The 26,950-nt window shown below is 47.8% G+C and overlaps 1 protein-coding gene across 7 annotated transcripts; it reads left to right on the top strand.

The window, feature by feature from the left end:
* Positions 1 to 1,654: 1,654 nt before the first annotated feature.
* Positions 1,655 to 26,676, top strand: RGS14 (regulator of G protein signaling 14). 7 transcript variants are annotated; one of them, XM_053377275.1, is made up of 20 exons: positions 1,657 to 2,203; positions 5,783 to 5,804; positions 6,584 to 6,738; positions 8,341 to 8,433; positions 9,251 to 9,394; positions 9,777 to 9,926; positions 10,048 to 10,168; positions 10,300 to 10,421; positions 12,463 to 12,666; positions 14,807 to 14,883; positions 16,521 to 16,647; positions 17,545 to 17,626; positions 18,634 to 18,692; positions 19,001 to 19,112; positions 19,705 to 21,345; positions 22,075 to 22,111; positions 23,902 to 23,972; positions 25,614 to 25,691; positions 25,903 to 25,959; positions 26,424 to 26,676. In XM_053377275.1, the coding sequence occupies exons 1-15, from the start codon at positions 2,159 to 2,161 to the stop codon at positions 20,016 to 20,018; spliced, it is 1,827 nt and encodes a 608-aa protein (XP_053233250.1). In that variant the 5' UTR covers positions 1,657 to 2,158; the 3' UTR covers positions 20,019 to 21,345; positions 22,075 to 22,111; positions 23,902 to 23,972; positions 25,614 to 25,691; positions 25,903 to 25,959; positions 26,424 to 26,676. The 7 variants fall into 7 exon arrangements, with proteins under 7 accessions (XP_053233254.1, XP_053233250.1, XP_053233247.1 ...); XM_053377272.1 differs by lacking the exon at positions 22,075 to 22,111; XM_053377274.1 differs by lacking the exon at positions 22,075 to 22,111 and having other exon boundaries at positions 23,845 to 23,972.
* Positions 26,677 to 26,950: the final 274 nt, after the last annotated feature.

The raw sequence follows: 26,950 nt of genomic DNA, 5'->3' as shown, positions 1-26,950 counted from the left end.
CTGGGAACTTTTACCTGGCAAATTGATAGACGTCACAGGTAATAGTCTGTACATAAATGATGGGCGCATGTGGTCAATTTTATTTTAGACTTTGAACATTTTTTTTTAACCCACTCCTCACTGCAAGCACTAATTACACATCTTCACAGGCAATCTTGAGAATGTTTACAATACAGCAACCTCCCTTGTGAATTCTCTACTACAATGTTATTTGCAGTGCCTCCCATGCTATACCCATGGGGAGTACCATTGATTGTGCTGTGTTTGTATGACATGCTAGAATTTGCAGCACATTCAGGTAAGCTCATTAGTGTTCCCAGCCTTGCACCAGATCAGAGATGTCCAACTGTTACACTTTGGGAGGTCAGTGTATTCTCCTCATACTAGGCCAATGCCCAGGACAATATGTTTAGGTACTATAATGCAAGTGGCATTACTTAGAAGGAGAAACTTCACTGCTCTGGAGCAAATGTCATGTTTAAAGAATGAATGGGTATTCTGAAATATATCCTCAGGTTGTCAGTGATCCTTTACTTTCTCAGAATATGCATAACAACACAATAACATTACTGTACACAATTACACATTACAAGTGAAACTGGACAACATTTTTTTTAAAATCACACCTTGCTTTGAATTTGAAAGAATTATCAGAAGCTAGTTAAAGTTTTCATTGGAAGGGTCAAATCTATCTCAAAGGCTGCCAGCTTTCCCAGTGAGAGCCAGTATAGTGTATGTGTTGGTCCATGTCCTAGAATCTAGAACAAGGGTGGCCATATATCCTACTTTACAGAGGGCAGTCCTCTATTTGAAGGGCAGTTCAATCCAGGCATAGGAGGTAACTCCTAAGAACTGAGGCCCTTTGCCCCCCCAATAAAATATTTCAGGGGGCTGCCCCCACTCCCCAAGCTGATGGGCATTGCCATTTAAATAGTGTGTGTGCACTGCATCTTGTGATTGACTATGTGGGGTGGGGCTTACCTGCCTTCCGTATTTCATTCAAGTGTCACCCTGAATCCAGGTTCAATTTAAAGAGAAAGGGAAAGCAGGAGGGCTTTTGGAATTGCCAATCAACAGTGTGTATCGCAAGAGTAGACTGAGCAGGCACACAGGTCACCTGGCTGCAGTCCTCCCTGTGGTGAGAAGTATTGTATTTCTATTTAAATTTTAGTATTTAAAATTGGTATCTCTATATAAAAATTAGCAGATGCAATTCTGTGTTCTCTGTTTCTGGCAATGTGTGCTGAAAGTGGCCACCCTAACTAGAACCATGAAGTTTGCTGGGTAATCTTTGGCCAATTGCTCCATGACCTTCCCCACAGGGTAGTTGTGATGATAAAATAGGGGAGGAAGGAATGTATGCCACCCAGAGCTCATTGGAGGAAGGCTGGGATAAAAATGTAAGAAATAAGTGAATAAATCCCAATATCATGCTTAACAATGTCGGACTGGGCGTCATATCCGTTGCTGCCTGGATTAGAGGCCTAGAGGCACCGTATATGTAGTCACAAGGCCCCTGACTTCATGCCAGCAAGCTTGTTTATTAGCTGGAACCTCTTTTGCCATATTGCTACAGCAGAGATTATGAAACAAAGTCCTCCCGTTCCTGATGGAGTCTCATGATCTCCAAGGACAGTTTTCTGTGCTGCATTCACCTCACATTGTTGTCTTCATTCTCTCGCTCCTTCTGCTGCATTTCTGCTGAAGCAACGCCTTGTTACCTTGCTTCCATCTGTTCAGTTCCTTCCCCTGAGGGGTTTCTTGTGGTGGATGACAGTAAATTTCTTTGCCTTTAGCTCCTAATGCTCCCGTTCCTTATCAGGATGCAGAATCCTTTGGGGAAATTTATGCTCTAGTCTTGGACAGTTCACAGAGAGCCCTGGGCTGTTGTGGGTGTCTGTGGGCCTGTGCTCTTCGAAGGAGGGAGTCTCTCTTCCAAACCCCATTTTGAGCTGTGGTTTTGGTTTCCATAGTGACACTTCCTGTGGTAGAGAAAAGAGGTAGTGAGTGCAGCACTGTGAGCGTGGCAGGCAGCTGCACTCCTTCTTTCTCTCCCTGCCGGGGATGCTCAGAAGGCCGTGCTGCAGCCTCAGGGAGGGGCTTCTCCTAGGCTGATGGTCCTGGCTTAGACGGACTACCTGTGACAGCAGCACGAGGCATGCTGGGAAAACCCAAATACCTGGGCGTCCAAAATGGCCGAATGGTGAGTGAGTACACTTCAGTTGCTCCTGGGGGATGATGGCAAGGCCAGAGGCTTGCAGCTCACAAACCTGCAGGGAAATGTGGTTTCTGTTTTGTTTTTTTCTGTCCCCAGCAAAGGATGCTTCAGGGAAGCAGCCTTTTAAGGATCTGGGTTGTGTATGCATTTTGGGGTTGTTATTTGTCCAGGAAGATCAGCATTCATTGTTTTTCTCCTTGCAGGGGTGCCTTTACTTTTCATGGATCTCTGACATCCAGGAAGATAAGTGGGAGGCTGTGACACTGATATTGAGGAGAGGATGGGATTTGACTGTTAGAGAAAGGCTAATCCACACTTCATTTCCTTTGAGCCTGGTGACAAGGAGCCTGTTTGCCCCACCTCGTTCTTTGTAACTTGTGGGAGAGTACATGGAGAGCACTCTCTGCGTGGCTGGTCTGTGTCAAGGGTCTGTGACTCTTGCCTTGCTAACCCCTCGCACTCCACACCCGGCCAGATTGTTTTTTTTTTGTCTCACACTGAGCTCGAGGGTTTCTGTGGCCTGTGAAATCACAGTACTTTTCAGAGGCTGCAGCCTGCACTGAGAGATGATCTGCCGCGGTGAGCCCAGAAGACCGAGGGCTGGCGTGAGAGTCTCTGAGATCATGTTGCACAACTCAGCATGACTGGCAGCCACAAAAGGCAAGGAAGGGCTGTAATCAGATTAGATGGGCTGACAAAACTGGATGCCGGAGACTCATGTCGTGAGCAAGGCAACAAAAAAAAGCAAAAAACAAAAATAAGCAAGGGGTTGCAGGTTAGATAAGCTGGTGGTGCTGAAAACCAGCAGCTATTTGTTTAGGGAATAGCAGGGTTCAGTAGGAATGTTAGACGGGAGATAATTGCGAGCCAGCCACAGAAACTCAGTTGGTTGCCTGGAAAGTGGCTTTAGCCTTTGTTTGCCCTGAATGGGGGATCCTATGTGGAATTTCTGTGTGGGATCAGCTTGTAGGAGCCTTTGGAGAGAGGTCCATGGTGTGGTTCATGGAAAGATTCCCTTTGACTATGGTGACAACATAGAGTCTTATCCTATTGTGCAGAGTTCAGGAATCTGTGGCCTGTCAAACACTGTTAGACTTCAACACCCATCAGCCTCAGCCAGTATAACAAATGGTCAGGGATGATGGGAGCTGTAGTCCAGCAGAGGTTCCCCATCCTTTCTATAATGTGGATTCAAATAGAAATGTCAGATACTGACCCCAGAGACGGTACCCACATTACTGTTTACTGTGGCCCACCACTGGTGCTTGAAGCTGCGTACACAAGGCATTTGTCACAATCCACATCTATATCCTGTCACTTTTTCTTGAGAAATACTGCTCCTTGGTGCATTTCCCTTCAAACCAGTGCCATCCAGTTGGAAAACATAAGCTACATTCATTTCACGGTTAAGCTGAGGTGTGTACAGCTGTTGCACATGTGCAGATGACAGCTTCATGAGTTCAGGGTGGTGGTGGTTTGCAGGCATGGGGAAACCAAACAGGCAATGGGTATCAAGTGAAGACATCCCTGCCCCTTCTCGGCTGTGTACAGCAGTATGCAGTATGGGTGTGTGTGTGCTAATGTGTGCATAATCTATGTGTCCTGGAAGTTTGCCACTGCCATGTAACATTAGGTTGAATTCAACCCTGTTTCTGTAGAAACTGTTGTGGGTTTTCAGGAAGGAATGGCTGCTCACGTTCTCATATGGGGAGTTGTTTTGTCTTGCCTGACATGAGAAGGACCAAGCTGACAGGCGTATCCCATCAGCACCCTCCTTCCATTAGTCCTTTTCAGATTTGTGTGATCTGAAAGACCTAGACTGAAGTTCCAGTATGAGGAACCTTGTATGTGCCACAAAGCAATGGCGTAGGCAAAGGACACCACCAACATCTGTATGCGGTTGGCTCGACTAGACTGTGGCACTGTGGCAAGGCTGGTTTCTGTGCCACATCCGGATGGTCCTTGGGATTGGGGTCTCGAGTTGAGGGGTGGGGAACCTGTGTCAGCCAGAGAGCCGCATTTCCTTCTGGGGGCCACAAGGCAGTGGCGGGTGGTGCCAGAGGCAAAGGCAGGCAGAGCAACGATTGGCTAGTGTTTACATATACTCAGACAAGCCAAAGAGGTGTTATCAGAGTTTAAATGACACATTCTGGTCAGGCAAAAATAGGGAGGGTGCAATGCAAGGCAGGTGAGGGGTGAGGCTCAAGAGCGTATTGTGGCAGCAGAGAGTCTTAGAGGCCAAATAGAAAGGCCTGAATGGCCACACTTGACCCCTGGGCCTGAAGCACTCCACCCCTGCTCTAGGTCTTGTGTGTGGCCCTTTGGTGCCATTATACAAGTAATGTTGAACGTTGAACACCATTTCTAATTGAACCTGGAATGTCCTACTTTTCCATTTTCTTCCCCTCCATGTCTCAGAGAGCAATTAAAGTGGTGTGTGTATATGTGTATGTGTTCAAAAATGGAGTGCTGCTTATACCGAAAATAAATTACCTACATCAAATTAAGGAAATGGTGGAGCGCATACAAAGCCCCTTCCTATAATTCTGAAGGAAAAGGTCACCAGTCCACTTTAAATCGTTTAATTAAAATGCTTCAGCAGCCAGCCATTTTTTAGGAAACACATGAGGCGTTTATTCCTTTATTGTAAATGGAGCCTTACACTGCAAGCCTTTACATGTCTATTCAGAAGTAAGTCCCACTGTATTCAAAGGAGCTTACTCCCAGGTAACTGGGTAAAGACTGGGCAACCCTAAGCATTTTTAATCAGAATTAAATCCCACTGAGTTCAATAGGATTTACTCTCTGGTATGTTCCTGATCATTCTCACAGTTTTTACTCCTTCTCCTCCTCCTCCTCCTCTTCTTTCCCATCTTTTCCCTGACAGGGACTCAAAGCAGCGTACTGCTGAAATGTTATTTCAGTTCCATTTTTCAGTTGAAGGTGTACACAATCCCCTCTCTCACATATTTTTTTTCTTTACAACAATCCTGTGAGGTAGGTTAGGCTGAGAGGTTGTAATTGGCTCAAGGTGACAGATGTATAGGTGTATAAGACATCTGTGTGTGCTGGAGATCAAATGTGGGAGAAGCTTCCTGATGTAGAATAGAATGTCCCTATTTTCATCTGAGAAAATGTTGGACGGTATGGAATAGTATTGGCCCTGGGTCATTCCACCTGGGGTGCATCTGGGAATAAGGTGGGCCTACAGCTTACTTTATCCCAAAGGCAGCTGGGTCCAGGGGTGGTAGTGGTAGGCTCCTGCTCTTGTGTAGGTCAGCACCTCCTTCCCATGTATCTTACATTGCTTACAGCGAGTTCTGACCACGGCAGACTTCCACAACAGCAGAGGAGATTGGATGCGGCACAGTTTGGCACTTGTCCTGAAGTCGGAAGCTTTCTGGTAGCAGACGGCTATCTTGCATCTGCTGTGTGCAGCAGAATGTCTTGGGAGGCTGTGTGATGCTGGAGCAGAGGCTGCCTCCGTCCCCAGGGGTACTGGCCCCGCTGCATTCTGCCATATCCCTAAGAACTCTTTTGACCACTCTCATCCTTCTCTTGCAGGGCCTGGCTGTGTCAGATGGGGGTAAGTAGGCCGTCTGTCTTTGGGAAGGGTGCTGGGCATGTGGGAAGGTTAAAGACCTGACCATGACAGCAGGGCTCACTGGCTAGTAGGGGTGGAGCAGTGCAAAGGTTGGTAAACTCTACAAGCAACAAGAAGACCTGCTCACACTCACTCACATTGGCATTCTGAATTACATAAAACAGCTCCAGGCAACTAGATGGTGAAACAAACGTTGCCCAAAATACCTCTCAGGATATTTTGCCGGGACACAGACTGGCCACTTCCAGCTCTAAGATTTATCAGCTGGTATACAGAGGCCAGAGATTTGTTGCTGGGCCAACCCCTTCATTATGTGGAGTTAGGTGTCTACCTCAGAAGGATGCTGGGGGTAGAGGGAGAGATGAGGAAGTATTGGATGACAGGACTGCCTATGCCACATCATGGCCTGCACCTCCTACACTAGCCTGCTGCCCTCAGGCGCAGTGGAGGATGCCATCTTGTTGAAATAAGATTCAGTTGCCACTCCAGTTGGTTTCTGTATGTCTGGAGTGGTAAACCTTTGGCCCTCCAGATGCTGCCAAACTACAAGTCCCATCAGCTCCAGCAATCATGTCCAGTTGCCTGGGATGATGGAAGTTGTAGTTCAGCCACATCTGGAGAGCCAAAGGTTCCCCACACCTGCAGTATGTGAAATGGGGTTGTCATCTAGACCTCTCCCTCAGGTAGCCAAGTTGGGCAGACCCCCAACTCAGTGTCACTCTAGGGCTTGGGAAGGACCTGAAATCTCTCTCTGTTCACAGAGTTAAGCAGCTCGGGGGCTCGGGGCAGTAATAACAGTGTGGACAGTCTGCCAAGCACCCAGAACGCCTCTCCTTCTTCGGGGCAATCTGTAGCACGGTGGGCAGAGTCCTTTGAGACACTACTGCAGGACCGACTTGGTGTGGCCTACTTTACTGTGAGTAAGACACAGCACTTCTGTTTATCATGATCTCCCTCCAATCCAGGGCAGGACATGATCAGTCTGTGGGGCTTATCTAGCCTCAGGGGTGTTGCTAGCTGGGGGCGCCGCAGCGATCCGCACAGGGAGGTGCCATGACATGCTGCCCACAGAGTCCACCTGGCGGACACAAGCCCCATGCTGCCGTTTGGGGCAGCATGGGGCCGTGAGCCACCCCCCTCACCTCCCACACCCTCCTTCCTACGTCCCTGTCTGGCCTGCTAAGCCTTCTCTAGTGGCCTGCCAGCCTCTGACCCAATTTTCTGGTGGCTGCCACTGGGGCAAAAGCATGCAGAATTAAGCAAGGGTAGTGCATTTCCCCTCCCCACCATGGTGTGGTGCTATGTAGAGAGGTGGAGCCTTAAGAGAGAATATTATGAAAATGATTTATAGGTGGTACATGACCCCAGTCAAGCTTGCAAAAATTTATCATTTGCCCAATAACAAATGCTGGAAATGTAATGAAACTGAAGGTACTTTTTATCACCTTTGGTGGACGTGCCCAAAGATTAAGGCTTTCTGGGAAAGGATTTATAATGAAATGAAAAAGGTGCTTAAATGCACTTTTGTGAAGAAACCAGAAGCCTTCCTCCTGGGCATGGTAGGCCAATTGGTGTCAAAGAAAGATAGGACGTTTTTTATGTATGCGACAACAGCAGCAAGAGTACTTTTAGCAAAGTACTGGAAGACACAAGAACTACCCACACTGGAAGAATGGCAGACGAAGGTGATTGACTATATGGGACTGGCTGAGATGACCGGCAGAATCCGCGATCAAGGGAAAGAGACGGTGGAAGAAGATTGGAAGAAATTTAAAGATTATCTTAAGAACTGTTGTAAAATTAATGAGTGTTAAAATGTTTTGAGTAATGCAAAATAGAATTGCAGCGATAAACAATTGGACATGAGAAAAAGGATTTAAAGGAAGTGTTATAAGTAATTAAAATTAGGGGTTGCTGGAAAGATTTAAAACAGGGATGCAGAAAAAGGAGGTATGGGGAAGTCGCTGAAAGAAGGCTTAAGGAAAAGAAGGTTAAGAAATTATACGTGTTTATATGTTTGTTTGTTTATGTATTGTTTTGTATTGTCTTTTAATATGTGTTGGAAAATTAATAAAAATTTATTTTAAAAAAAAATGTAGAGAGGTGGAAGCCTCTCCACCCAGCCCAGTGCCACAAAGGCTGACAAAATGGCTCCTTCCCTGCTAATTAGATTGACTACCTGAAGAGTGGAGAGAGGGGGGGGTATTTTCATACTCATTGCAGAGTGGGGGCAGGGTGGGGAGGCTCCACCCAGTCCAGCGCCACAATGGAGAAGGAAATGGCTCACCAATCTGTGAGAAGCAGAGGTACACCCCCAGCCCCCCTGTGTATGTGTGAGCCTGCAATAGTATGTGCCTGTTGTAGAGTATACATAATGTTTTGCTTTGTGTTGTATTGCATTTGTTGTACCTGGCTGAATGGTGCCTAGATGAACTCTTTGACCTACACAGGACACTAAATTGTGAGAGTCCTGGGACAGAGGGAGGGTCGTCTTCATCTCTACCCCACCTCTTTTTAGGAGTTCCTGAAGAAGGAGTTTAGTGCTGAGAATGTATATTTCTGGCAAGCCTGTGAACGGTTTCAGCAGATCCCACCTGGCAGCACCCAACAGGTAAGAGCACCACCAAGGCCAGACAACGCAGATGAAACCCAAAACCAGCACAAAGCAGACTCTTTCTCTGCCTGGGGGGCTGAAAGGGAGTGGATATAAGCAAGTGTAGCTCAGTTTGTTCCTAATTTGCCCTGAGTGGGATATTCATATTTATTTTTTAACCACAAGGTTTAGAAATTGTAGTTTATAAAATGAAGACTTTTGTTTTGAGGAAGCTCAGTTGTGAACAAGATGCAGGCAGCACGTTTATCATTGCTCAGGAAACACATTGCCTGATTTGGAAGAGGGGATATGCTAAGAAATGTCAGGATGACTCCTTGCCTCTCAGTTACACTACATGAACTGTGCTTAAAAAGAAAACACTAAAGAAATTCTGTACCCGAGGAAGCCAAATTCTTGGCTGAAAAAAGGTGGATTCTGCTACCTAGACACATTGTGGAAATTGGCTCTTTGTATACTTCCCTGCTTTCGTCACTAGTCATAGGGAAGGGGAAGGAGCCATGTAGCACATTAAAATACTTCCTTTTCATGGCTCGGAAACATTTTGAGTCTCTCTCTGGCTTTGGAGATTTTACCAGGCATGGGAAGGAAGGAAGGATTCTCATAATGTTGAATTTTGCAACCAAATGAATAGCAATTTCATACTTTTCTAGTATTTGCCTACAAGCATTGGTTGCATGCAGCCCTATGACTATAGGAACCCTGACGCTCTTCTCCTATAGCCTACACTAAAGGAGACAAGAAGAGTGGCACAGAAAGCAGCTGTTACCTGTAGTAACGTCATAACTCGTCTCATCCCACATTGCTTTCTCCATAGCTGGCCCAGGAGGCTAGGAGGATCTATGATGAGTTCCTGTCAAGACATTCGGTCAGCCCGGTCAATATTGACAGACAGGCCTGGATTGGCGAGGAGATGCTGGCAACCCCCACTCCTGACATGTTTCACATCCAACAACTCCAGGTGAGAACAGTCCGCCTTAGTTAGTCTATGAGATATGGGCTTGTGTGGGAATCGAGGAACACCACCTGCTGCTTCTCCAGTCAGTAATGTGAAGCATTGTTGCTGAAGTCTTCTGAGGTAGCAGAAGGGATGCAGCTCAGTAGCAGAAAAGCTGCTTTGCATGTGGAAGGTCTCAGGCCCAATCCTTGGCATCTCCAGGTACATCTGAAACCCTGGAGAGTTGCTGCCAGTCCGTGTTGGCAATACTGAGCTAGATGAACCAGTGGTCTGACTCAGTATAAGGCAGCTTCCTATGTCCCTCTGAGGCAATCCAAGTCCTGGAGGACATCCTGCTTCAGGGACAGTGATGGGCACATGACTAACCCAAGGCTTCTTGCTCCAGATCTTCAACCTGATGAAGTTTGACAGCTACGCACGCTTCGTCAAGTCTCCACTGTATCAGGCATGTGCGAAGGCCGAAAGCCAAGGGCAGCCCTTGCCAGAGCTGAGGCCTCACTCTCGAAGCGGCAGCCCCCCGAGCGACCATGGCAAGGTACGGGGCCTCCTCTTGAACAGGACTGCATGGGAAAGTTAGGGGGTGGCTTTTCCCCACTTCGTCCCCCTAACCTGGCCCAGCATGCTATGAGCTGATGCACTCTCTGGCTTCCCCCTAGAAAACGAAACTAAAAGCAGGGAAATCGCTGCCGCTAGGGATGGAGGAAGGTGGCAACTTAGGCAGCAGGAGCCCTCGGAGATCCTTTCGGAGAGGGGACCGGCGGGAGCGTCACTGGGGAGGTGAGTCCAAAGCCGATAGTTGGGACACCACAATTGTTCAGGTGTCTCTGGGTGGCACCAGGGTGGTTAATAAAGTGCCCGATCGCCATGGATCACATATCCTCCAAAAACCTGCTGATTCTCTGTCCTAGAGGAAAGAAATGGCAGCGAAGGGCCATCCCACTGGCGTGAGTCTCAAGGCTCTTTGAATTCCTCGGCTAGCCTGGATCTGGGCTTCCTCTCATCTTACACCACCAACAGTTCCCAGACTGAGGCAAGTGCTTCTGGGACTTATTTAGCCTGGGGGTTTGGAGGGCCAGGGCAGTGAAAACCGACCTGTGCTGCTGTTGCCTGCCCCATCCTGCTTGGGTCACGCTCCCTTCCTTGCGCTAGTAGGCGTTTTGCTGTTGCTTGGTGTTCTGCCACGGCTGCTGCACGCTCTGTCCTGCCCAGCCCCCACGCAATCTGTAATGGGCTATGTGACTGTGCAGTGTGGAGGAGTTCTCAACAATGTGCAGTTCTGCGAATGCTCCTGGAAAGAGCCGCTGAGGCAGTTCCCAGTATTTTCCGCAGCTGCAGAACCCTGGAACTGTTGAAAAGATGTTGCTTAAAGCCATAGGAAGTCCCAGCTGGTGGGGAGGCAATCCTCCCCTCCTGAATACAACGACCAGTGAAAGGAAAACAGGGAGTGACATTATCCTTAGGGAGAAGCATTGCTAGAAAACCCTGCAGGGACAGCAGGGTGCTGAATATTGGCTGATCTGCATAACATGAATGTAAACTACAGAGTATAGACCTGTTCCGATGGAACCAGCTTCTGGGGAGCAAAATAATGATTTTTATTTTCTTATTGTTTAGCATATGCACATGCATGTACAGCGTACAGTGGTACCTCAGGTTAAGTACTTAATTCGTTCCGGAGGTCCGTACTTAACCTGAAACTGTTCTTAACCTGAAGCACCACTTTAGCTAATGGGGCCTCCTGCTGCTGCCTTGCCACCGGAGCACAATTTCTGTTCTCATCCTGAAGCAAAGTTCTTAACCTGAAGCACTATTTCTGGGTTAGCGGAGTCTGTAACCTGAAGTGTATGTAACCTGAGGTACCACTGTACTTGTTTCTTGGACAGTGGATCAGATCAGATTTTTCTTTGGCTTTGATAGATATTACACATAAATGCCAACAGACCAGGCATGATTCAGCACAGTTCACCAGGTTCAGTGGTGCTTATTCACAGGCAAATGTGGTTAGAGCTACAGGCTTAGACTGCAAGAGTGACATGTATGCAAAGGTCCTTGCACTGTATTCATAGCACCAGTGCCAGATCCGCAGAAAGGGGGAGCTGTTGGACACGAAAGCAAGAGTTGCAGACTTTAGGCTGCCAAACTGACACATCTTAGAACCAGAATTTTTTTACACTTTTCTATACAGTACCCAGAATGAGAAATGTAGACTGCAAGAGTAGAATTCTAAAATGTATTACTTCAAACTGTAGGTAGTAGAGAAGGATCATATATTTAAATTGCTCCCCGGTTGTAGTCCCTGCATGCAGCAAAACTAGCATATCAATAGGGAGACTAAGAAATGGGTCCTCAAATGCATGTTTGGGTTAAAAGTGGTTCCTGAGTCTGAAAAGGTTGAAGAAACCTGCTATATAGAACCTCCATGTTCAGGAGTAGTAGATCTGACAATACTTTTTGCTGTGAAGCAACAATGCATTGCTGCTTGCATGTTTTCATTGGCCACTGGTTGGCCACTGTGAGAACAGGATGCTGGACTAGACGTTCCCCTGGCCTGATCCAGCAGGGCTCCTCTTGTGTTTGTATGTTATGAGCTTGTCTGAGCAATTAGATTGACCGTGGTGGGAAACAGGATACCAGACAGACTTTGGGTCTTATCTAGCAGAGTTCTTCTTCTGCTAAACATTTTTGCAAGATTCAAAATATGGTTTATTAAATAGAGGAAAGTTTAAAAATAAAATAAAAATGGCACCCATCAGAAAAGCACAAGGAGGGCATTATACCCCTCACTTGCCACTTGTGTACATTCTAGTATTCTATCTCCTCATTCTCTATAATGCATGGAACAGCAAATATGTTTTGCACACAGGTGACGGATAAATGATGTACAGTTATGTATGAAAATTCTGTGTATGTCTATTATCATTGGTACATTTGTCCAGAAGCCTCAAAACACCCACAGACAAAATTATATATCAGACCTTAGGAAATCATCTGGTGTCCACTCTGAGCTTTTATCCTAGTAGTTGAGCCAGCCAAAGAGTGATGCTGAATGTGTTGATTTCTACTTCCTCCAGAACAACAGGCAGAGCCTGACTGGCTCAGAACCTGACAGTCAGAACCAGCCTGTCAAGTACTGTTGTATTTACCTTCCCGATGGGACAGCCTCTCTGGCCCCTGTGCGCTCTGGACTCTCCATCCAGGACATGCTGGCTGGGATTTGCCAGCGCCGGGGCCTCCACCTGCCTGATGTCAAGATCTATCTTGTGGGGAATGAAAAGGTAGGCCCAGCCTATGGGAGGAAAAGGAAAATAGCTTCTAGAGGAATGCCACTGCAGAGATTTTAAGAGGAAGAGATGCTGTGTGTGCTGTATTTCCAGGTCAAATATAGACGGAGACAGCAACTGTAACCTCTTTCAAAGGGCAAAAACTGTCCAGTTGGTGGACAATGCAGTAGCTTCCCTTGTGAGCTGTGAGTTCAGAAGTGCTTGCCTGAAATTTCACTGCAGGTACAAACCCACCTGAGGCAAACCAACATTCTCTCAGTCTCAAAAGCCATGCGCAACAATTGCCCATTTTATAGGGTTGTTGTAAGAATTACTGAGATAATTGTCCCATAAGATCGGCTAGTTGAAGGCTCAGAATACTAATGATGGATAAGACACTGAAGATGGATTGCTAGAGGCACCAATATGAGTTACACTACCATCATCACTTTTTGAGGGACACCCACTATTCTTCAAGTATCTCCTTGAGTCAGCTAATTTTATCCCACATAGCTGACAAGGAAAGAACTCAAAATGAAATTACTTTAGGTTCACTGCAGGGTGAATCTTTCTTTTGCCCAGGGGTTGGGCCTCTGCATAGTTTCAATTCCTCTGAAATTCAAATACCTTCAATGTTGTTCTTTACAAAGTGCTGCCAGAGACAAATATTTACCCACCTATCCACAGGTAAGCCCCAGAGATCCACCCTGATTGTATATCAAGTATTTCAGAAGGCATATTTGCATTAGGCAAATAATATCCAGCTTATAGCTGATTACAGTGTGTGTACATATACTTATAGGTTATTCCTAATGAAATAATCTCAGAAAGCTTCCTGGTACAAAAGAAAAAAGAAAAAGCATCCTATGCATGTCTACTCAGATGTAAGTTCCACTGAGGTTCAAGGGACTTTCTCCCAGGTAACTGTGTACTGTATAGGATTTCAGAAGGCTGCAATCCTAAACACACTTATTAGGTGATACATCTCTCTGAATTCAGGAGAACCTACTTCTGAGTAAACATGCTTAGAACTACAGTGGTACCTCGGGTTAAGTCCTTAATTCGTTCTGGAGGTCTGTTCTTAACCTGAAACTGTTCTTAACCTGAAGCACCACTTTAGCTAATGGGGCCTCCCGCTGCCGCTGCGCTGCCAGAGCCCGATTTCTGTTCTTATCCTGAAGCAAAGTTCTTAACCTGAAGCACTATTTCTGGGTTAGCGGAGTGTGTAACCTGAAGCGTATGCAACCTGAAGTGTATGTAACCCGAGGTGCCACTTTATGTTTAATACAGTAGTCAGCATTTAAATAGCATTTCTTGCGCATTCGAAGTGCTGCACATGGGCTATCTTGGTAACCTTTGCAATAACCTTATAAGGTACACAGACAAAGGACCGAGGCTGACAGATTGTCAGTACTGGTAGGGGCAAGATTTGAACAAAGGACCCCCTCTGTCCTCAAGCCAGAACACTATACTAGTAACCTCTCTGCTTGCAGAGAGTTGTCACTAACACCCGAGTGCACAAATAATCAAATAAAAAATATGATTCCAAAATACTCAAAACAATTGAAAAATAAACTTGATCAAGAGAAAGGCATCTTGAAAGATTAGTAGGCATTGTTGAGGCATCATGAGGAATGTTAGAAAGCGCTGATGTTGCAACAACACATGTGTTGCAACATATGGAAAATAACGGTGGTTTTCTTGGACTCATGCTAGGAGGCAATTCATACCTGATGATAAGAAATGTTAACAAGCAAACAAATGTAAACTAGGAAAAAGCCCTTAATCACTAGGATTGTTTTGTCTCATAATACGTATCATGCAGGATTATCAAAGCTATTTTCCCAGATTTGCATCCTTGGTCTCATTAGCTTTTAAACTCATGCACACCTGTGGCCTTATTTTCTAGTTTTACTTCAAATATGTAGTGCTTTTCTTCTGGGGGGATGCAGGGGTATGCATGCTCCAAAACACTTTGTGAATCAAAGTTTGGCCTCATTGAGGGGCAGTATTTCAATATGAGTAGGAAAATGAGAGTACCCCTAAACATTTTTTTTAGAAAAAAGCACTGCGTATACCCATATATATACAACAATACATCCGTGTTTTAATTTTTGCTGTATTAATATGTCTGCCTTTGCTTGGTTTTTCACAGAAGCCACTGGCACTGAACCAGGAGAGCTTAGTCCTGGTGGATCAGGAGGTGAAGCTGGAGACCAGGGTCAGCTTTGAGTGAGTGTAATCGCTGTAGACCCCTCCTGCTCTGCATTGGCCATGTATTCTGTAGCTAACAGGCGGAAACTTTGCTAAATCCCTCTTGACATGGAGCCAGGGCTGTCTGCCCCAGGGATGGGGGCCCGTCTTTATTTGTGAAACATAAGCAAACCCAACACCTCTCTGTCACCCAACACCTCTCTGTCTACTGCTGTTCATGCCACTTTTATCTCTATGCTGCTTTTACACACCACACACACTGCTCAGAGCAGCTTACAACAAGGAGAACAGCAATACACCACAAAATCAACAACTGCAAGAACAATGTCATAGTTGTTGTTGTTTAGTCGTTTAGTCGTGTCCGACTCTTCGTGACCCCATGGACTAGAGCATGCCAGGCACTCCTGTCTTCCGCTGCCTCCCACAGTTTGGTTAAACTCATGCTGGTAGCTTCGAGAACACTGTCCAACCATCTCGTCCTCTGTCGTCCCCTTCTTCTTGTGCCCTCAATCTTTCCCAACGTCAGGGTCTTTTCCAGGGAGTCTTCTCATGATGTGGCCAAAGTATTGGAGCCTCAGCTTCAGGATCTGTCCTTCCAGTGAGCACTCAGGGCTGATTTCCTTCAGAATGGATAGGTTTGATCTTCTTGCAGTCCATGGGACTCTCAAGAGTCTTCTCCAGCACCATAATTCAAAAGCATCAATTCTTCAGCGATCAGCCTTCTTTATGGTTCAGCTCTCACTTCCATACATCACTACTGGGAAAACCATAGCTTTAACTATATGGACCTTTGTTGGTAAGGTGATGTCTCTGCGTAGTAGCAATAATAAAAAAGTATGCAAAATGCAACTTTTCAGTACAATGAATGTAGGAACATGACACCTCCTGGCAGGGGCAAGAACAACAAAGGAGTTTGCACAGTTTTATCTTAGTCCTGGATGCTCTGGCTACTGCGGCTAAGTCCACTACAAAATAGCTAGGAATCAGGTTATGCCAACCAAATGTCAAGGCCTCAGCTTCCCCAATGGGTGTGCTGCCCCTTTGGTATCCCCAATTCAGGCAGCATTAAGGCTTTCAAAGGCAGAGGGGGTGGGTTAGGTGGAAGCACCCCCATTATCTTCTTCACACTCCCTTGAGTCTCCCATACAGGTACTGGTGGCCAAGTGAGTAGGCCATACGTGTTGCAAGCCCCAGTCTGCAAATCTCTTGGGAGATAGCACCCTCCCCCCATCTGCATGAACCTTGCTGTATCACCATGAACATAGGTCAGGGCTCACAGCTCCAGAACAGACTCTGCCTCTCAGACCCTAAATCACAAGGGGTTCGCAACATTAGGATTTCATTCAAGACAACCTGCTTGAATATTCTTCTCCCTGCCCACTTTGCTGTGATTCATATATGGGCACAGTATTAGGAAACTACCATCCTTCCTGCACAGCTTTCCTATGTGCTCAGTTTCTGTGACTTTGCCCATGGGCTTCGAATGGGGGAATCAGAACTGTACTCTTTGGTTTCCTACCATTAGGCATCAGGAAGTGAGGGTTATCCTTCACCTGGGGTAAATTACTGGGGTGCACAAGTTATGCAAGGTGGCAGTGCCAGATGCAGTATACTGTGCCCATTGGGTATATTTCTGATGTTTCTTCTCCTTATAGGCTAGAAATCATGCCCCTGAATAAGACAGTGTGCATTCTGGCGAAATCTACTAAGCAGCTGCGGGAGGCTTTGCAGCCCATTGTGGAGAAGTACGGCCTGGATCTCACACGAGTCCTGCTTCGACGGGTGAGAATGGTCTTTGAGGAAGTGAAACAGGACACAGAAATGAAGTCTGGGTGACTCCAGTCCAGTGGTGGGGGACCTGTGGCCTACCAGATGTTGTTGGATTCAAAGACCCATAAACCCCAGGCAGTATGGTAAATGGTTAAGGAGTATGGAACTTGGAGTTTCCTCCCTGCAGTTTTCCTCTCTGTGGGGTTCTGCTGGGGTCTGTAGGGATGGAATTTCTAGTTACATTTGGATCTTAAGCTTTCCCCCAGGTTTTTTTTAGCACCCCTTGCTCAGCACACAGTGAAACTATGGAAATTGCTACCATAAGTTGTAGTGATGGCCACCAACTTGGATGGCTCTAAAAGAGCAGACAAGACAAGAGCTTCCCGTGTCTACTAGTCGTTGAATACCAATTGCCTCTGAATACCATTACTAGGAATTCTTCGTTGTTGTGTTGTTGCACTCACGTTCCACTTATGGGTGCAACCTGATTGGCAACTGGGAGAATAGGAAGCTGGGCTAGCTGGGCTTATGGTCTGATCCAGCAGGGCTCTTTTACATTCTTATTAGGGACAATGCTTTCCCCTTCTAGCTAAGCAGGAGCAAGTGAAGTGACAGGCCAGGAGAGACTGGTACCCAGACCAGAGTCCATGGTAATGTTCTGTTCCAGCTAGATGCAGGCCATTCATAGGTCCAGCAGCTCTCCAGGCTAGAGGGAGATCCCCCGTGTCTCAGACACCATTAATTATTTTTGTGGGTTGGTGGGCTACGGCACGTGGCTATTTCTGTTCAGCTTCTTTTTGGAAAGCTGCCCACTCTAGCAGCATGTATACAGTGTTGTTCTGGTTGTTCATCCACCCTGACATGAAGTCCTTGCCTTGCTGTGTCTCTAACTCTGCTCTCCTGCTGCAGCCTGGTGAGCCCCAAGCTCTTAATATGGAAGAGAAAGTTACCACTGTGGCTTCTCAGAAGCTTGTGCTGGAGTCAGATACAGGTAGGTGAAGCTCAAAGGCACATGTGGTTGCTAATCTAGTATCTTGACCTTGTTCATTTTTCTAGGGATAGTTGGTAGATGGCTTGGCACTGTGCAGTATTAGACAGGGACACCTTCCTAGGGAGGGAAAAATGAATACCTTGTGGATCTCTGGGAGGGAGGGAGGCCGATGCACAGGATTGCCTTGTGTTTCCTGCCAATGTTGAAGAGCAGACCACTAATTTTTGCATCTTCCACTCAATGAGCCTGTTCAATGTTGGTTGCAGAATGGTGGTGAGGAAATCAGCTCTCACTCACGGTGAACAGGCTAGATGAAGAGCCATTTGTCATAAGCAGTGAGGCCACAGGCACAACCACATGTCCCAGGGCATTTATGTGCTGTAGCACGGTGATATTCGTCAGGGGTGGGGGATCATACCAGATTTCATGCAGTGTTGCATCCTGCTCCACATTCGCTCTGATCAACCACCTCTGTCTCGTAACTTTATAGGTGGCCCACTAAAGTTGACACTTTTTTTCTGGCAGGGCTCCTTTCATAGCTGTGTGATAAGTGAAGATTTTCTCCAGCAGGAAGCAGCAGGGAAGGGGAGAGTCACCTGTTGAATGGGCTCCCATCATACAGCTGCTGAAAACATAGCAGTCTTGTCAGAAAAAGAGAAGGCAACATTGCTACTTCCTCTCATCTTGTACTCCAAACCCACAACTTCCCTAGTCCATGACACATTTGTAAACACAGCATTTCCTTCTTTTTGCCAGTGTTCTTGCTAGCACATGGATCGACACTTGAATCATTTCAAGGACAGTCCATTCATGTTCTCTCAGCTCCCAATTTATAGGCTTCCAGCCTCTTCCATGTTGTCTCTTCCAGGAAATCCCGATCCATTCTCCATCATGTCTTATTCTCAGCCTTCGTTCCAGCCATCCTCCCATTGTTGTCAGAGCTTAAGGTCTGACTCTTTGTTCTGCTGTCCCTCCAGGATATTTAATATCCATGTGCTTTATTGCAGAAGGGAAACCTCTTGGTGTGAGAAATTCTGCAATAAGCCCTTCTCGTGAGCTGAGTGAGGTGAGTCTTGGCCATGGGTTGTATTACCTTAGCTGGGGCAATTACATGACAGAATGCTGCTCCATTTTTATTTTTAGAAACAAAGCCTTCCTGCATGTAGATCTCAGTGAGAAAAGTTTTGGCCTAGCAGTATTCCTGATAATACTAGTTTTGTATGTCCAGAGATGTCTTTCTGCTCCCCACCCCACCAGCCATACATATCACCTTGTTTTGGGTTTGCTAGGCTTATGTCATGGTGCTTAGGTAGGTACCGGGTTGGCAGTTTTTGGCTCTGGTTATAATCATGCCTTCTCTTACTGTGGTTCCAGGATGACAGCTCTGTAGAGACAGAATCTGAATCTGATTCATTCAGTGAGGGGTCCTGTTCCTACACTAAGCCTCCTAGAAGCAAACAGAATAGACGCACGTATGACTTGGAAGGTAAATCTTCTCTGATGTTACTTGTCAGATAGGGGAGGTAAATAAGATGCTTATTACTGACTAGGAAGCAAGCAATGCAGTCCCAGGGAATTAAAGGGTGCTATGTGAATCTGCATACATGTTGACATGTTTATTTCTGTAAATGCATGCAATTTTCAACCTCACTACTTTGTTGTTGTTGTTGTTGTCAATAATAATAATAATAATAATAATAATAATAATAATAATAATAATGTATTACTTATACTCCACCCATTAGGCAGAGCCTCCCCAGCCACTCTGGGCAGCTTCCAACAGGATATTAAAAACACAAGAAAAAAATTAAACATTAAAAACTTCCCTAAACAGGGTTGCCTTCAGGTGTCTTCCAAAAGTCAGATAGTTGTTTATTTCCTTGACATCTGGTGAGAGGGCATTCCACAGGGCGGACGCCACTGCCGAGAAGGCCCTCTGCCTGGATTATTGGCCATTTTTTAAAGAAAGGTTTAAATGTGAAGAAGGCTGTTGAATAGAAAGGTGACAGCTAGTATAATAAATTATTGTTAGGCCGCCAGAACTACAGCAAATTCCTTCTCTCCCCCCCCCCCTCCAGGGCTCGTGGATCTGCTGAACCGGGTACAGAGCTGCAGAGTCAATGACCAGCGTGGCCTCCTGTCCAAAGAGGATCTAGAACTACCTGACTTCCTTCAGCTGCCTGAACAAGATGGTGTCTCCAGCAAGACCAGCTCCTCATCCAGCCCAGCCCCTGAGAAAAAGTCCACATCTGAGGCCCCCAGTGCTGAGGCAGCCACCGTCTCTCAGTGTCAGGCCCAGAAGAAGCAGTTGGTATCTCAGGCTTCCCTTTCAAAGCCGCCTACGGGAACTCCATCATCAGCTGGTCCTGCTGGGAAACCTTCAGCCATGTGACCTCCTCCATGACTCCATCCACCAGCCATACTAGTCCCTTCCAAGAGGCCTAGTCAACCTCATGTTCCTTGCAGTGAGGTCAGGTCCCTCCTGTTCAGTATATGTTGTGGTACCATGTTCTGCCTCACAGAGACTCCTCCCCTCTCATAGGAATATGGTCCGAGGCCTGGCTACAGCCTGCAGCCACTTCTAGGGACCCCCAGCCTGTCTTCCAGGAATAGAAACGTGTCCTCCTAATGTTCTGGCTGACTCTCCTCCCTTGGAACTGCTCGTGCTGGCTGGGCAGGAAAATGCCAGTCTTGCCCACTTGCTGTACCAGACCGTCGTACGGTGTTGCTCTGTGTTGTGAAACAGCTGCCCATGGCTGCCCCAGCAGCAACCGCATCTCTGTGGCAGGTGGTGATGACGCCTGTATATAGTTTGTAATTTTCAGTCTTTGTAAAATGTAAGATAACACCGTTGCTTAAGTCGTCCTGAGTCTCTGCGAGTTTGTGCACGGCATCACATGCCTCTCTGGGCAGCGTGGCAGCAGTGGGTTGTGAATGCAGCCCTCAAGGCAGACACACTCGGGTGCAGGAGTTCTGGAGACAGGACTGTTTTGGGGGTCTGTGCTGCCCCTGAGAGGTTCCCACATCCTTCACGTGAAACGGCATGGCTTAGAGCGAAGAGGACCCCCAATCCAACTCCCAGTTGCCCTGGGTTGAGCGTTTGGTGTGCAGATCCGACAAGCCCACACCAACTGTACCACAGAATCTCCGCTGGAGCTGTGTATGTCTCTGGTTAGGAGCTGGGTCCCCCATCCCTCTCTAAAAACGGCGGAGGTGTGCTCTGTGGGCAAGCAGTGTGTGTGTGTAAGAGAGAGAGAGAGAGAGAGAGAGAGAGAGAGAGAGAGAGAGAGATGAATGGAAATTTGGGTTGGAAACACTCCAGTTGTGGAGTTGCCGCGCTCTCCCCACGCACACAGAACACGCACATTCCTAGGTCCCTGGAAACCTCTGCAAGCCTTTGCTCAGCAAACGTGTTCTGCTTGTGTGCGTTTGCTGGGGAGATCAGCCAGCAAGCGGCGTGTGGGTGAGGTCGCGCGAGGCGGGGTCGCCGTCTCCCGATGCGCCCCATCCCCTCGCCCAGCTCAGTCCCCGAGGTGCTTACCGAGCCGAGCCTCGCCTCGCATGCTAAGCACGGCGGAGGAGGCAGCTGCTTCCCCATTGGCTGCCCCTGACCGCATGTGCCGGCCCCTCACCGTCTGAATGAGAGTGGGGAGGGGAGCAGCCAGTGCAGGCGGAGATCCCGGACGGGAAGAGCCACCGGCAGCCCCAGCGACAGCCAGGTAAGCCCGGGCGAGCTGCGTCTTGCGGGCGGCGGCCATTCCTGGAGCAGGGGTCATTCCTAAGCAGGGGTCTTTCTCCTGAGTTGCTGGTCGGCTAGGGGGCGCTCCGCTCGCGAGGAGCAAAGTAGAAGGGGCGCACCTCTCTTCAGCGTCAGGGCTCCCTCCGTTTCTTCAAGTCAACGCTAGGGGACGCTGTGGCACAACGTTTCTGGGATGGGTGGGTGGGTGACATCTCCCTTTGGGGATCTACTTTGATGCTGGGCGCGGGGTGTCAGCGTTGTTTCCAGTGTCCAAATTTTGTGTTCCTTGCCATGCTGCGGTAGTTGGCTGCTTGAACCCCAGTCCTAACCCTGTAGGCAGCATGATGAGGTCTGAAGGGAGTTGTAGCCCAAAACATCTGGAAGGCAGCAGGTTGGTGAATCCTGCTGCAGTCCAGTGGCGTAGGGTGGGTTGTCAGCACCCGGGGCAAGGCAAGTAATTTGCGCCCCCTAACCCGTGGAGCCAGGTAGGGGCAGAGAGCTGCGAGTGCGAGCGCGCCTCCCCCCCAGATGTTGCGCCCGGTGCGGCCGGCCCCCCCTGCACCCCCCACGCTACGCCACTGCTGCAGTCTGATAGGAAGGGGAACCAGCGCTGCCACTTACTTATTTAATTTGTTTAATTTATACACCACTCTTCATTCGAAAATCACAGGGCAGTTTACAACTTGCCCAGTCTGCGCTCTCTCTGCAGGAGACCTGGGGATCCCAGGCTGGAGGCAGCTGTGGAGGTGCGTGAGATGTCCTTAGTATGGAGATGCCTGTCCAAATGAACAGTGTTTTCGAATTGCAGAGTGCATGGGATTTGAAGCATATCTCCAGCCTTCTCAGGGCAAGAAGCACTTGGGCAAGGGAAATTCCAAAATCCATATCCAGGTGCTTCCAGATAGGGGTTTTATTCGCAAATGGGTCACTGAGATATTGCAATCAGGTCACTGGCAACAAGATAAGGGTAGTAAAATGGAGGGAAAACACAGGCTGGTATTTTTATGCTCATGACGGGTCTATATGGACTCTGCAAAATAAAAATGAAAGAAATTGTATGCATGATGAGCATTGACGCTACAGTGAGCATCTACCTGGAAGCATCAAAGGGCACAACATTTACAAAATCCATATTAGGGCAATGCTTCATAAGGCTAAGAACAGGTAAGCAGAGACAAGGTCATAGGCAAAGAAGGCTGTTCAGCTTCCTCCTCCTCGCCCTTGAGCGCTCTGAAAATGGGGACAGGGCAGGTAATTGTTCTGTTGTTGTTGCTGCTGCTTTTTTAAACAAGGGGAAGGAGTGGTTTCTGTTGGCTGCTTCGTCTTGGGCTTTCAGTGACTTTTCCTTTGAGGACTTGGTATCAGGTGTGCTCCCCACTCTGAGCTGACAAACAGCCTTATTCGTTGGGTGAAGGGGGTAGAGAAGGCTGCGGTTTTCGCTGTGAGGCTGATGGGCAGAGTACAGAGTGGAAGACCATCCAAACAGCAGCATGTGCTTCTTTGCACTTCCATTCAAGTCGGGTCCCCCAACACCAACATGCTCAGTGGGGAAGGGAGTGGAAGAAGGGAAGGAAAGTATCGGGACTGTTGCCTGGTATTTTACCCACCATACAACCAGTTGGCCATAGTCCAGCCCAAATTAAGTTCTCTTTCCCTCCCCCACACATTCACTTCACTGGGAGATCTTTACGTGCTTAGCTTTGCCATCAGAATCGGTGTAGTCAATAAAAGTATTTTTAAAAAACCAATGGGACATATATTAGCTTGGTCATTTTGGTTGCCCGTTTCTGCACCTCTTTCAGCTCTACAATTTTCTTTGGGAGGTAGGGTGACCAGAATTGCACAGGATATTTCCAAGCGCAGGCACATCATAGATTTGTATAATGGCATTATGATGTCAGTAAGTGTTGCTTTTTATTCCTTTCCTTGATGATCCTCAACATGGAATTTGCCTTATCCACAGCTGCTGCAATTTGACCGGTGCTTTTTGTTGAGCTGTCTACCTCAGCCCAGTGGTCTCTTTCCTGCTCAGTCACTGTCAAGTAGTTCCCATGGCATAAAACAAATGTGAGGTTAAGATTTCCCCCCCTTATGCCCCAGTGTGCACCACTAGGCACTTATTAGCATTGAACCACTTTTGCCATTTTAAAGCCCATTCAACTATTTGAAGAGATACCCTTGGAGTCCTTTGCTATCCCCCCCTTTTTTTGGTTGTTGTTCTTACCACCCTTTGTAATTTATTGCCATCAACAAACTAGGCCACCACTTTGGTCACCTCTAACTCCAGGTCATTTATGAACAAGTTTAGAAGGGCTGGCCCCAATACAGATCCTGGAGGGAGGGAGGAGCCCCTGTTTATACCCTTCCTTTGTAAGGCCTGTCCATTTTATTGTCACTAGGAAACAGGGGATTTAGCCCTTATTTCCCTTGAGGTTAGTAGTACTATTAGCCATGACTACCCTCCTCATGTGTATCGCAGCCACAAGGAGCGGGAGGAGACTGGTGGTTTCTCAGATGATGTGCATCTTCCTTGCAGAAACTTCTGTCTGGCCAGAGAAGGATTTAAGAATTACCCACCAGGAAATAGCCATGGAGCTGAACTCAAAGGTACTGCATGGAAATGCTTTACACTAAGGAGGCCAAAAAAGGGGAACCTTCCCACAACTGCCTCTCTCTTATTCCTGAAGACACTATAAATAAGCACCAGGGATCCTGTAACTCTCCAGATGTTGTTGACTATAATTCCCATTCTCCTCGGCTAGGGCTGGTGGATGTCAATGGCCCCTGAAGGGCCACAGTTTCCCCATCCCTGCTGCCGATGCTCGGCACCTCTGAGGAAGTGTCACAGGGTGTCACTCAGTGATGGCAACGATGCACAGAGTCCCTCCAAGCATGAAGGAGGTTGAGTGCCACCAAGTGTGTCGCACGTCTCTCTAATCCAGCAGAGAGTCACTGTGCTGCACAGAATGGCATCGTTGCATTAATGCAGTTTTGGATGGGGCTACAGCTCAGGGGAAGAGCCTCTTATTCACAGATCCCAGGTTTTAGTCTCAAGAGTCTGCCGTATCTCAGATGTGGGGGCTGGGAAGGACCACTGCCTGGGACTTTTGTGAACCACTCTACAGTCAGTTTATAAACAATATGGGCTCCACCAGGAATAGCCAACATGGTGCCTTCAAGATGCTTTTGGACTACAATGCCCATCATCCCTGACCATTGGTTATGCTTCTTGGGGCAGATAGGAGTTGTAGTTCAATAACCCCTGGAGGGCACCACCAAGACAGACCAAGGAGGCAAATGTGTGCATTTTCTCCATGTACAGCCAGCCTCAAACAGAGTTGATCAGTGGAGATCCTAGACCTTTTTTTCCAGCTTGCACTTAGCACCCATCAGTGAAAACACGCCGAGAGCTGAGCATGTTCTGTAATGTCAGGTGCGATCATGCCACTTACCTTGCAGGTCGTATCTTCTTCCTGCATCCACATTATACTGAAAGGCCAGTGCCAGGAGTCACCTTGCAGTAGGTGGGCTGTATACAGTGGTGTGACAGCTATGCAGCTTCCACTTGGAATGGGACAGCCCTGCTAGCCCCATTCACACCCAGGGGCATCTTGCTCATAGAGGCAAGTGGTGTGGGGCACCAGGGCACCAAGTTCTGGAGGGCACCAGGGAAGAGGCGGAAGCTGGATGCGGTGCCTCCCGGCGTCAGCTCGCCACCCTTGTCCGCCTTGCTGAAGCAGCACCGTGTCTGGAGGCTCCGCCTCTTCACCACCGGAGGAGCCGCCCTCCAGCCCTGTAAAGCTGCCAGCAGCGCCCTAAAAAGGTCAGCAACTCTGGGAAACGGTGGGGGGGGCACCGGAGGGACCTTTGCACCACAGCGCCGGATATACTTAAGACGGCCCTGTTCACACCTGCTGGTGGTGGCATGGGAGATGCTTCTCTGTGCCTAGACCTTATGCCACTGTGGTTATGCATCTGCATGCAGCCAGTTGCATGGATCCATCCCAGCTCCCAGCCCAGTGATGAAGAGAGCTGATACCGCTGTAGACTGCTGTGCCCTGGGGTTGCATCTTGCAACCCAGAAGTGGTTCCTACACCACTTGCAGTGTATATGAATGGGGTATCAATCATGAGCTTCCCTTCCTGAAGTGTCTGCAGGAAAACAGAGGTTATGAAAGATTCCAAGGGAGAGAAATGGCTTAACGAAGGGCACATTTCCCCAACTGATGTGTACTTCCTGTGCTGCAGGAGCAATCCAGCTCCCCTCAGAAGCAGGGAGTGAAAGCTCGGTCCAAATCCACAGAGGAGATCCAGCCTGCCAAGAAGGTAACTGCTCCACCCCAGCTCCAATTGGGTGAAGAGTCCCCAATGTGTGGTCACATTCACAGATGGTCTGTTGGATGGCTTTGCTCACCTATGTATTTGGTGGGAAGGGGTTCTCTGTGTTCTGTGTAATGTCAATAGATTGCAAACTACACTCTGGGCTTTGGAATAACCCAGGCCACTTGATTAAACTCCGTCCTGGCTCTCATTGCAGGCTTTCCACACCCCCCAGAAGTCCTTGCCCAACCAGATGGATGGAGATGAGTCCAAGGTATGTTCACTGACATGTCAGGATCAGCTTGTCTCAACCAGACCAGAAGTCCATCGACAAAGAACAACTTATTTGCCTCTTCCAGAGGTCCCAAGCCATGATATCCTCCTGCTGCATTTTGGAATATGACCCTGATGCAGATGAGGACATGTGTTTTAGCTTAGCTCCCATGAAGGATTCCCCTTCCCCTCAAGATGAGGATCTTTTGAGCACTCAGTGTGTTTCTTAAGAGGATGGGGACCCCAGGAGTGTGACTGGGAGAGGATGGGAGGAAGAAGTCTAGGCAGTTGTGGGGGAAATTGTGTTGCAGGTTCCCATGTTAGCAGAGGTTCCATGGAACCAAGGTGCCATACACAGGAAGAAACAGCCCATTTGCCTGGATGAACTTCACTGAAGGTGTGATCATAGATTCCTGGGTTTCTCTCCCTGCCTCTGAATGTGTTCCATTCTGCTGCGCTCCTCAGGGTTCCTGTCCTGTCCCGGCACCCAATACTATTCAGCAGCAGCAGCAGACCTGAGGAACAGGAGCTGCTAGACTGCTGGTTGCAAGGAGTGGAGTCGTGACCATTCCTTGTTCTGCTCCATGGCTTGGCCCTGTTGCTCAGTCTTCATGCCCTCGTGGATGTCGCTGTGGTCCTGTCTGTCCAGCTGTTGCTGTCTGACTGTCTGTCCTCTCTGTGGAATGAGATCTGGGTAAATAAAGTTAGTTGGAACATCTTTTACTCTCCTCTGTCACATTTATACAGGTGCCGTTTGTATCACCAGAGCCCTGAGGGGCGCAAGAGCAGAACTGGAGACCAAACTTGCTGAAAGACCTTGCTTCCCATGTGTTCTGTGCAGATGGATATCATGACATTGTCTCTGCAGAGAAACCTGCACAACTCTCTCTTAAGAAGACTAAGTTGAGGTGTTACTGGGCAGGTCATACAGAGATGCCCTTAGATTCTATCAGCACGCCAGATTTCTGGCCTGAGGACCTTCTTATGTGGCT

Source organism: Podarcis raffonei, chromosome 2 (genome assembly GCF_027172205.1).
Source record: "Podarcis raffonei isolate rPodRaf1 chromosome 2, rPodRaf1.pri, whole genome shotgun sequence".
NCBI classification, from domain to species: domain Eukaryota; kingdom Metazoa; phylum Chordata; class Lepidosauria; order Squamata; family Lacertidae; genus Podarcis; species Podarcis raffonei.
This window is presented reverse-complemented; position numbering and strand designations above follow the sequence as displayed.